The following is a 12551-nucleotide window of genomic DNA, read 5'->3' as shown; positions in this document are numbered from 1 at the left end:
AAAGAAAATTAAGTCATATTTAGATATCAACAACGCTGTGCAAGTCACAGTTGTGCTCTTTGGTTGTTCGGTTTTGTTGTTTGGTTCTGTTTTGTTTTGGTTTTGTTTTGTGGTTTGTTTTTTTAATAAGAGGGCATGAATAATGTAATCGTTTATGAACTGGTTCACACTGTTCTACAGAAAACTTGTGAGGCAAAACCACAAGGAAGATATAAGCAAATATGGGGGGAAAAAATGTTTTTTTCTGTTTTTAAATGTTATCAGACCCACACAAGATAGCGCTCTTTTGCTTGTTTTGTATTGCTGAAACTCTTGAGTAAACAAAATTGCATCCAAAAAGAAAAGATGACTACACAATCAGAGAAACATGCAGTAATTAAATGATTCAAAACAGATTTCACAGTGGTTTGTGTATTTGTTATTAGTAAGGAGGGTCTCCCTTGCTTCCAGGTTTAAACAGCCCTAGATCCAAAGGAAAATTATTAATAGAGTACACCACGTATCAGGAACAATATTAAAAAATTGTTCTGCACAGTCCACCTAAGCAATTAAAAGTGCAATCAGTCCCACAGATGAGAGTCAACTGAGAATCTCCAAATCGTGTAGATAAAGAGGTTGTTCCTCAGATTGCAAGTGCAACTGTACCATATTAGTAATACCTGAGGCCTCAGCCAAAAGGTCAGGATCGGACCTTAACGCTTTGATCACTGCAGTATGAAATTCCTTATGGGAGGACTTCTGCCCGTCTGGCTCTTCCTGGTTAAGATGTGTGATGACTTGCTGCGCAGTCTGACAAGAAACCCATGCAGCAGCAAACTGAGTGTTATCTAAAGATTTAGACAGTGATGATACACCACGATCCTGTAAAGTCGTCTTCATATCTGTTCCTAGACAGGTTTTTGATCTGCCTTTCAAATCCAGACATTTTTTATCTGACGTTATTTTGCTCACTGATGGTCTGATTTCTGAGCAACGTACTCTGTTCCCCAGCTGGTGTCTGACTCAGTAATACAGTCTCTCCATATTTTGATATCTTATCTAAGAAGGATGTAGCAGTGATACTCAAGAGAATAAATGTATCCAGTTATACAGGCATAAGAGCAGAGTATCCCACCCCACACAGTCCACTACTTGATTAACTAAACACATCTGACCTATGATGGCTCCCTACATTGTCTTATCACAAAGCAGAAGCAGGGAGCACGCACTGCAAAAGAAACAGCACTTCTGGTTCCTGCATCACTCGAATTCAAAACCTAACAACAGAGAAGCACTGTTAAGTATTATCCCTTAAAATCACACAGAAGTTAAAGCAGGATAACCACTTCAGATGCAGCAACGGTTTCACTTTACAGCACAAATCTCCCATAATTCTATAATAATTTAGAAAGTCTGTTTGGGGGCAGGTCCCCAGGGCGTGCCATTTCCACGTAGCAATCAAATGTTGTTCTGCATCTTCCCCACTGAACAAATTTCTCAAATGCACAATTTTCAGCGAGTTTGAAAACAGCACTTTTGCTGCTAAAAAGCAACACCATTCTCTCAGCCTAAACTCATCCCCAATGCCAAAGGAAACAAAGCTGAACAATCTGCAATACTCTGCAGTACCTAAAAATTTTTCTGACTGAAGTTTCAAGCTTTCAACTTCCTAATCGCAGCAGTAACTGGCCACACAAAACACCCCAGTTGGTCTACTAGGGTAGTTATTTTAAAATAAGATCTATGCATTTTACAGAATACTCCATTACCACTTAGATTGCACATTCTATCTCCAACATGCTTTTTAGATTTCTAATTCACACTGGAAAAGCTAAAACACCGAAGCCGAGTAATTTATCCGTAGCCTTTGCAGGTGACCCAGCTTTCAATTAGCAATAAACTTGCTGTTGTTATAATCTACTGCAGAAAAAACACACACAGAGAAACCAACCTTCTGGTCCCTTCTGCTTTCTTTCTACTTCTTTGCGATATTCTTCCAGTTCTCGATCAGTGAGTTTATTGAAAGGATTTGGTCCTGTTGTGCTCACTATGACTTTTGGTTGATACTCTTTCTCAATTATTGCCTTTGACGCAGTCACCAGTTCCCCCTGACAAAAGAAAATTAAGATACATCTGCAATCCAGCAGTAACTTGCAGAACCCTGAGAAGTACAGAGGCTACAAAGCAAATCAACCTAAAAACGAAACAAAAAGATAATCTGGAAAGTGCTGCATTTATTTTCTTTTAGGTTTTGGGTTTTTTAAATTTATTTAATCAACAGCAGTTTAATATACAGGAGAAAGCAGGTTTCATTTATTACTCTTACAGACACATCACTGTTTCCACCAGGGAACATCCACCATTAAGCAGCAGATCAAACAGCAGCCAAACAGTTTAGCTGAATTATATTTGAAGTCACAGAAGTAGCAAGTTTTTCTTTTTCTTCCCACAGAAGCACCAGGATACCAGGCCCAACCACATGGCAATTGGGCACAGAATACAAGCAGAAGTTCACAGAACTCAGTTCATAGGTATCTTTGGTTGTGGTTTGTTTTGGTTGGGTTTTTTTTTTTATTTGTTTCGTTTTGGGTTTTTTGTTTTTATAAAGGGAAAAGCCATTTCTAGTAGCTACTATGTAACATCTAACAGATGTTACAGTAAAAAGCCATCTTGTATGTGTCTTGTATACACCAGATTAACAGTTTATTACAAGCAATTTTAAAGTACTTAAGGTTAACTGTAATCTTATACAAGTCAGCATATTTACATCTATAACATTTGTCATACAAGCCAGATAAAAAGTTATACAAATAAAAATAAAACATTAGCATTCTAAGTACGCTAAGTTCCAATGGACAAAAGCAGCCGCATCAGAGAATCTCTAATGCTAAGGTGTTTAGTTTTTCTCCTCTAATCATACAGTAAAGACTAAAGCCACTGACTTTTCATTGTCTCAGATAGGGAAGATGCTTGCCTGGATAGCTGCTGTATCTTTCAAGCGACTTGCTTAAGCATTTGGGTTTTTTTTTCACCAGATATACATACAGAACACTACTGGCACTAGTTCAGAAATGACTGATGTGTGGTCTGTGCCTCGTGTCACTGCAATGCCTGAATTACCTTCGTTGTTGAAAAGAGGTATTTGAATTCCATTACCAAGTACATACAGGTTATTGGTTGGCCTAAGTTGTCTTCGTATTCAAATGTTATTTCTACCAATACTTAAAAGAAAGCATTAAAAAGCACAGTTCAAAAGTAAACAGCACTCAAACAGACAAACATTCAATTCCACATCTGTATTTGATGGACAAGCACGAGATCTTCACTGCACAACTGAAGATGAAATTAGACAGAGTACTGTTTTGGATGTTAAGAGCTGCTTTGGACAAGCTGTCAGCACCAAAAAGGTGACAGGCAAGAATATCCAGGTAGAATGAGGAGAAGAGCAGTTCGGTGTTTCTGAAATTCTCACGAGAGATCTCCAGAAACCTCATCTAGAGCAACCCAGGGAGGTAAGAACAGCTGGTTGTTAGAATCTATTCTGTTCTTCAGGAAGCAAACACCAGCCAGAAGTACTAAAGAACAAACAGCACAACAACACGTCTCCACTGTAAGATCCTGAAAAGAACTACAGGACAGAAATATCCCTAAAACGCTACACATCAACTCCATCTCTCCATAAAACAAGAACTCCTCTCATCTCAGATGCAGAATGTCTGTAGAATGTCAAAAGCCTTTTCTCAGGTATTTCCATTAAGCACGAATTTGACAGTCATAGCTTTTCTTGCAGGCTAATGCATTAAAAAAAAAGTCACAAAACCACAAACCTTTGTACAAATCCGCATTGTTCTGTAGAAAACGTAAAAAAAAAAAAAACAACCCAAAACTATAGGTCCCAGCTTTTGATGACGGCAGAAAATTGGCACCCATGGCAATTTTCTATTTCCCTCTCTACCCCTTTCAAACTAAATATTGTCTTTAACTGAACCCTGGCAATAAAAATAGCAGGGGCTTTTAAAGCACTGACCTCAGGCAGAATTTCTAGAGATTTCTAGGACAATGAAAGTCAACAGAGGAACAAGACATACAGTGCACGCTGGTATCCATGGAATGTTTCAGAATCTTTGAGTCTTGTCTGCAAGTTGAATCCAAAATGACTGAGTAGAACAACTTTCACACGAAACAACATTTTTCTGAATGCCTACTGATTGAAATAATGACAAACAGCAAAATACGCGGTTTGCAGCAAGATGACTCGTGCACTGGCATTATGTGCTCTCCTCCTTAAGAGAATACCTTTCTTAACTACTGGGAATAAAAGCAGCACGCCAAGCTTACCACGTTCACTAAATTAAAAGAACCCAATAAATAACAAACCAAAACCGAACACACACAAAACTACACCCACAATTAATGCAAACGGTATTTGTACTAGCTGAGTATCTCCGACCAAAGAGCAATAGTATTTAAAAAGATTAGTGGCAAAGACAGTAAGCGGATTACGTATTACAAAGAAAAAGCACTTGTGTTTTTTGGACTGTAGAAGCAGAAAACTACACGAGACCAGAAAGGCAAACTTTTGATCTGCTAAAAGCTGCTTCCAGATTAACACATCCAGTTTTGCTCAGTATCAATAGTATGGTAGGAGTTAAAAGGCCTCTAACAAAAGTTGTAAGTGTAGAGGTACTGATTCCATGGGGAAAATAAATGATAGTAGCATGTTGGTAAGCTCCACAACACGATTAGTCTAAAACATGTAGAAATCAAAGTAGTAGAGATACAGCACTTCACAGAATAGGCCACAGAAGCAGCCTTCCAAGAATTCAAATCAAAATACACAACACAAAGGAAGAGAGTGACAAGGGACAGAAGGAAAACAAGTAGAAAAGACTAAAAAGACACTACAAGATGTACTGTAGATTGTTAAATGTGACAGTAAAATAGACAAGACTTCGCAGAGCTATCAACCTGTCCATGCCATCTGGAGATTCCTATGAACGGTCAGAAAAACTGAACAAGAAAATCGATCTGTAGTTGCTTCCAGTACTAGAGAGCCTGCAGAGAAAGAATAAATTCCCATATAAAAGACCGGCACTCTGTTTCAACAGAGGGTGACACTCAAAAAAATAATGTTCTAGTGATTTCACCTGGATTACACTGACACTAGTATTATTTTGATGATGGTCCTGGTACTATTTTGATGACAATTTGAAGTTTGATTCCATGTGTAAGCACCTGAATATCAACAGTATCTTCTCCACTGTAAGAATTAATGGATACATTACATTCATGAACAGAATGTATTTTCACTCCTGAGAATTTAGTAGGGGCACATTCTCCCAATAAAGATACAAAGGGGAAGTCATTCAATACTAAACTTGGCCCTCACATATCCTACACGGAAATTTTACATATCAAGTCATTTTGCAACCTCTCTACCAAATCTTGCTTTCAGAGAAAAATTTGAAACTGCTGTGAGGTGACCATCACTTAACAGGCAAGCACTTCATCTTGTTCTCATGGATAGACGTGGACAAAACTGGCACCTTATACATGACAAGTAGGTTCTTATTAATTGTCTAAAGCTAACAATCAGTCTTAACACAAACTGGCATTAATGCAGCGCCTTTACCCAAAAAACCCAGGATTCATAAAGTACTGTTCATGTAGAAGTCGCCATTAAAACACAGTGCCACCTCTGGGGAAGAACTCAGAGGCTCTTCATGCTCAACAAAGCCACAAAATTTCCATTCTAAAGGAAGACACACAAAATCGGTGATTCCCCTTTTACTTGAATTCTTGAAAATTCATGTGAATTTATTTTTTAAAAAATCAGATTGCAGAATAGTCATTGGTAAGAATAACCAACGTTCCCTCTCATTCAGCCAAGACTGCAGCAGAAACTTGGTTAACCAAGTCTATAACAAGAATAAATAAAATCACGTTATGCACAAGGAGCTCGTGTTGCAACATGGCCAGGACTTCTCAGAACATGGACAAAGCAAGTGACAAGGCAAAACGGAGTATTTAGTACTGCAGCCAGAGGCACAGAAGACTCAAAGCATTACATGCATACTGTACACAAACGGGATTTTCTTCATCCAAAATAGTGTGCATTAGTATTTGATATAAATCTCAATGTTGACTGAAAACATAACACATTTTAAGCGTTATTGCAATCAGATGGAACTTTTTACTTTAACCACAGTGAAGTGTCAAAGGATTTGTCAGCTGAGAACATGTAATTATCTGGTACCTAAAAGTCCTTTAGTCCTTGACGTACAGGTCTGCTCGAAGTTTTATTCAAAGTTTCATTTGAGGTTTACAAGGGCATCAGAAGATTTCTTATAGTTTCTTTGTTCCACCATGGACAACTGATTATTGGCATAATCTTTCTAGAAAATTTCTCTGGTGGGGTGTTTTTTTCTGTTGTTGTTTGGTTCATTGGGTTTTGTGTCTATTTTGTGTCTTTTTTGTTTGTTTTATTTCATTTTGGGTTTTTTGTTTTTGGGTTGTTTGTTATACTCCCCCCCCCCCCCCCCCCAACAGGAAGTTATTAAGCGTTCAGATCACAATCCATATTAAGATAATAAAGATTATTAAACAGGCCACTTCTACTGTAACTAATATTGTGATATAATTTTATCAAGTATTTCAGAAGGAAACCACTTTCATGACACCACAAAAAGGAAACACATTGTTTGGACATCTAAACCCTAACACTCTACTCCTAGGCAAAATCACATAACCAACAGACCTTTTGTTGGTTCCTTGCCATCTACAAAAATGCATGTACAATATTTGGCTAATTTTACAGAAAGATGATGCTATTATTTAAAAAACAGTACTTGAAAGCTACCTTGCATATCACTGATGAAAGAAACCGCTTAAGTTATGATAACCAAAGGATGACTATCACAATAATGATTCTTTATTTTGAAGGCATTCTTAGGCAGAGAATAGAAGGCATGCACTGCCTGGAAGACTTTGGCTTTGCTTTATTTTTCATCTTAAATCTGGAAATAGTATTTTATTATTTTTCCTTTCAGAATATGGATAAAACAAACTCTGATGTGAAAAACATCATTACAAGATTCTCATAATGATACAACTATCTATAATACAAACTGGCTCATTACACTAGGAAGAAATTATTCTGGTTCTTTGATGGGAAAACTCTTCTGATAATGAGATGTTAGGCATGACTTAAACCAAGAGTTAAAATAAAATACTGGAGCAGAAGAGACACTAATGCTTATTTACACACTGTGCTTCCACGTGAGATCACCTCCAAGAAACTCCTTCAAAACCTGGCAGAGAAAGACAGCTAAGGACGCATTGTGTCCAATGTGCAAACTACTCCTCTTTACTCAGCCTCAAAGGACTGCCCACCTCAACCACACACACCTCTCTTGAATTTACTCTGTATTTTAAGTGTATTATGTAAGCACAAGCATGATTACACGTTTGAAAGCCAATCGATTTTGGAAGCGTGGGGCATCACTCAGCAACTCTTGTCGATAAACACAGGAAGTTTTAAGGAAACAAGATATCTAGCAACGTAGGATCAAAAGTTGACAGTGTTCATCAGCATGACGTATTCCGAACATGTGGTACCTTCAGAATGACACTGATGTCATCAGGCTAAGGTTAAGCTAACTTAAAAATCGATCTCAGAGTAATTCAGCACTAATAGCATGCACAAAAAAAACCCACTGTATGCAGAACCTAATCAGCACCTTAACATCAAAAGTGTTTCCTCAACAGCTTCTACAGCCAAAGAAAAATCCTTAAAAGATACTTTAACAGGGTAAAGTAACTGCTTGTATAGTTGCATATACGTAATTTGGAGATCCATCTTTCTTTTTTCTTTTATAGCCAGATCTTGAACTAACAGAAGGAAAAGGTCAGGGTAAGGAAAAGGTAAAACGAAGGGTGAACAATAGTATTTAGAGCAGTATGACAGGGCAGTACCTTTCTAACAGACAGAGATTTAGCAGGACTAAAGGCCTGCTCTGTGAGATCGAGCCCTTCAATAGATTCCGTACAGTCTGAGAGGGGAGCATCCTGCAACAGTAAATTGAGTAAACAGAGCAAACCGAGCCCAGGCTTTAAAACATCAACCAAAAGCATTATGATGCTTGCGAAAACCATGCAAAGAAACAGTAACTGGTAGATAAAATTGCAAGTGAGAATGAATCGACATGCACACAATATGACACCCAACATGAATAATGCTATGGTCATGATCAGACTTGCCAAACTTTTTAAAGTGTATCAGAAAATACTTAGCTGGGGCAGTTAAAGCACTTGGATATACAGAGCTTTAAAGTCATTCAGCTACAGAGTATAACTGTATAGCTCTAATTCTTACTTTACTTCGAGCTACGATTCAGTCTTTTGTATATCCAGATACATTGTTTTAAGTTTTACTGACGTATAATAGGTTCTTTTTCCCCAAACTGATCTTCAAATAAAATATTATGAAGCATGATAAAACATATTTAACACATAACACTACTGCCCCATAGTGAGCCTGCTGGGCTCAGTATTAATACTTCAAGATACATAAACTTGGAAAAACAAAACAAAAAGTTGTCACAAAGCCCAACTAATTTTGAACAAGAATCTAACCCATATAAATAAGCCTTCGGAATTTCATGCATTACATTCAGCAAAAAAAACAGTAAGCATCCTCCACAGACATGCTTGGGCTACATGGCTGAAGCCTCTTAAATTTCTGACCCTGAGCACTCTCGCAAAGACAATGGTGTTACCTCTAAGACTTACCTTATAAACAGTTACTCTCTGCCAATTAAAGAATAATTTTATAGTGATATATTAGGTGAAAGTAGAGGACATAGTAAATTAACTTTTAGCTAATAGTTTTAAGCATTTTATATTCTCACCTGTACAAGACTCCTGTCCACAACTACCCCAGAAAGAACCTGTGACTGAGGGCCTGCAGTTTTAATATCTTGTAAATTTTGCTCTCGAATCTGTAAAGGAAAGCAGCAAAATACAGTCACATGAACAACAGAGAGAAGTTAACCACATGTTTCCTATTTAAAAAAAGGGGTGGGTGAACCTACCAACAGGCTATAGTGTCAATTGCTATGGCCTGACCCATCAAATAAAGCTGTGCTTACAAACACCACATGAAAGTATGTGCTCAGGTTCCTAGTTGTTTCCTCGTATTTCTCAGAATTCAGGTTTTAAAGTACTACAGCAGGTACCGTCCTTTGGTTTTTTGGTACTGGCTCATGGCAAAAACTCTACAGATCAGGTAACAGACAACTCCAGTTTGTAAAGAAGAGCAAGGAGAGAAAAGAAGCAAAAGAGGTCATATTTATGTAAGTCTATTGTACCTGACCTATCATTTACAAGCTTCTGTCACTACCTATGAGTCACTGATACTGCACCACAATACTATTTTCCTTACGGTACTTACAGTGGAACACTGTACAGCATTCAATTTTTGCATCTAGTCAGGACCATATTCTCAAAAGAGCATATAAATATTATTCTATGCATAAAGTGACACTCCAGAGTACTCTAACACATCCTTTTGTTGCATCCTAAATACCTCCCAGTTCTTTCCCTATGAAGAAGGGAACAGATAGCAGATCTTTAAATCTAGGTATTTCTTATTTAAATTTGCTGTCCTACAGTGGCGAAGAATTCATAACTGACTCAAAATTTATTTCTAAAATATTCTGCCTCTTGTTCCAAGATAAACAAAGAAAAGCACATGTCCAGAAAGACCTCTACAACTAAAAAGGACATTCAGTTTTACAAAAAAAAGACATGCATACAAGCCTACAAACACAAGGTATCATTAATACTTGGTATTTCACAAAGTATGAAGATATCCTGCATCATCTGTACTTATTTCTAGTTTATTACCCTTCTCGTGATCAGGAAAGTAAAAAGTTTGATGTTTTACTCCTTCCCTCTTAGCTGCTTTATTCAGGTTTTTAATAAAACAGTATTTGTGTTTCAAACACCAAGAAACTGCTTGGCAATCTCATCAGACTTCTCATTTCAAGTGATTATTATTTTACAGTGCCAAGTTAGGAAAAGCAAAAGCTTTATCAACCTTATGCAAATTATTTTAGAACAAATCAGTGTTCCTGCTAGTACCCCTGCACAGAGACCTTCCTGTGACATAATGCTGACTCTCATGTTCCATATGGCCATCAGTGAGAAGTAGCAAAACAATCCAGAACCAGTTACATATTAACAAGATTACCAGTGCATATTTTACACTATAAAAGAAATGAAGTGAAAAAACCCCAATGCATTCAATGCTTTCCTGTTGGTAGACTGGTGACAAGAAGATCTGAAATTTGAAGACTGGAAAATTAACTGCTAGCTCATTTCAAGATTATTAACGTGTCGTTCCAAAGGCCAAAAGAATTTCCGTAACAATCACAGCATATTACAATATAACAAAATACAATACGGAGAGAGATCCATAGACTTCTTTGCTTAGGCAACAATTTCAAATGGTGAAACCAAAGCAGGAGAATGTAAAAAACCATGATCTCAGGGAACAGAATTACTACCATAAAACTCAGTAGTGGCTGTTTCAGAGGTATCCAGCAACCGGTCTGACAGTAAAAAAATGTAAGATAATTAAAGTCTTCGTATAGTGGACAGTAATACCATCTTTTTCCAAATGTGTTCAGAACATTTCAGAATTGTTTCAGTATCCAGTTATAAAGGGACAGGACAATACCAGAGCTGTGTTATTGAACCTCCAGAATTTCACTATAGCAAAGTAAATTAGTTCATTAGAAGTAAGCAACTTAATTGTAATGGTGACCAAAAAAAAGTTATTTTATTGCTATCACAAACCTTGTTCCTCATTTCTTGGACCTCCTTTGGATTGGTGTTCAATGGAACAAACAGGTTAGGGACAGCAGAGGTGGCAGTTCTATGTCCATCCTCTTTAGTCCACTGTAATATCAAGAACAGTTGAACAGTCAGAATTGCAGTAATGGCTACGGACACTCTGAGCAGCAAATTCACATAACAGTTGATCATGCATTATACATAGCAGAGAACTGAACCAATGATTGTGTTCTTCTACCCATTCCTAAGACTACTTAAGTTGCTTCCTTCTTCAGTAACATATACTGTATCTTCAGATACATTTCTAAACATCAGAATCGTTCTATTAAGTCAGGCTAGTAACAGCAACAACAGAGCCAGTTAACCTGCAAATAACTTCCACCCCAAACGATGCAATTACAACAGCCATGTGCATTTCAGAGATTATGGAGACTGAAGGGTTTTAAAGTGTTTTTTTCTGTGCACTTGACCACACTGACAACCGCAGTGTTTCATGCTTCTAAAAATAGTCTACCTCTCACTTTATGAAGAGACATATTAATGCAGGAGCAGGAAAACTCCAATATAGTTACTTATTTTTAAGGATATTTTTAATCAGAATTTTCACAATGAGTTCGTATTTGTTTGAAAAGGACACTATTCCTTACCTAAACAGAAGTACAGCGAGATCTAAGACACGAGCTCTAAAACCCTGTTACTGCCACTTTTCTTTTCTGCACTGGGTATTTTTACAAAATAGCATGAGAGAGACAAAGAGATCATTGATTCAATCCTCTGATACTCAACAAACATCAAAGCGAACTTAAAGCATAAGATGACAGAAGTATGAAAAGCAATGTGATGTCACTAACCAGGTTTAGTGAATGATTCTGTACTGTGAAGCAAGAGTGGGCATCACCAAAGTTTTGCATTAAAACAAGCTACTTCAGCAAAATGTTCTGTTTCCAGAATTAGTTTCTGCACAGATAAATGGCTGTATCAGCACAGCAACCTAGAGGAACAGTTTGGTGATGTCGAATATTTTATAACTCATAGCCCAAAAGGTTACAAAAATATCCCAAACACAAACTTTAAGCGCTTCATGGGTTCTTCATTGAAGGTTGCTTTATTTGATCAGTGCATTTAGTATGGAGCTCTGTTTAATTTGATGCATAACTAATTCTTTATCTTGATATGTTTATTATATGCAGTGTCCTAATTTCCAATCACTATTGCATAGAAAATGCACCGAACAGTAAAGCAAACCTGTTTATAGAGCAAATGCTATGCATTTTTTCCTGAGTAACTTCAAGAAACAATAAGATAGCCAGAAACTGTCAAACTTCAAAAAGCAACAGAATTTTAAAATGTTTTGCAACTGTAAAGTAAAAAATGGAATGAACATGGAGCTGTGAAATACTCACTGATGAATATCTTCTCAGATAAAAACTACTCCAGCTTTTTATTAAAGATAATTTTTAGTCAAAACATATAAAAACAACCTCGACATAACAATCTATTTTTTCTTTAAGTTAATAACAAGCATTAAAAAATTTTAAATACACAAACCTGTTAACACTGTATGAAATTCTCTACTGCTTCCGTATATCATTAAACAAGACTAGTTTCTGAGCAGGAATTTTGCTTCAATCTTTCACTGATAATGATTTCAAATATAAAATACCAGCTATGTTGTGCGCTAACGTTGAAAGCACAAACTGCTCCAAACATACGTG

The 12551-nt window shown here is 37.0% G+C and overlaps 1 protein-coding gene across 14 annotated transcripts in view; it reads right to left on the bottom strand.

The window, feature by feature from the left end:
• ADD1 (adducin 1) overlaps positions 1–12551 on the bottom strand; it is a 66600-nt gene that overhangs the window by 6963 nt on the left and 47086 nt on the right. For 9 of the 14 annotated variants that reach the window (XM_055720579.1, XM_055720552.1, XM_055720588.1 and 6 more), the window contains exons 11-14: positions 10840–10941; positions 8889–8978; positions 7954–8046; positions 1931–2087 (exon numbers count right to left, since the gene is read on the bottom strand). In XM_055720579.1, the coding sequence (XP_055576554.1) occupies positions 1931–2087; positions 7954–8046; positions 8889–8978; positions 10840–10941 (442 nt within the window). Of the gene's footprint in view, positions 1–112; positions 828–1930; positions 2088–7953; positions 8047–8888; positions 8979–10839; positions 10942–12551 lie in introns of those variants that run through there. The other 5 variants (XM_055720593.1, XM_055720595.1, XM_055720631.1 and 2 more) reach the window with 2 other exon arrangements.

Source organism: Falco cherrug, chromosome 1 (genome assembly GCF_023634085.1).
Source record: "Falco cherrug isolate bFalChe1 chromosome 1, bFalChe1.pri, whole genome shotgun sequence".
Lineage (NCBI taxonomy): Eukaryota > Metazoa > Chordata > Aves > Falconiformes > Falconidae > Falco > Falco cherrug.
The sequence above is the reverse complement of the archived record's forward strand: the minus strand, read 5'-3'. Positions and strand labels throughout refer to the sequence as shown.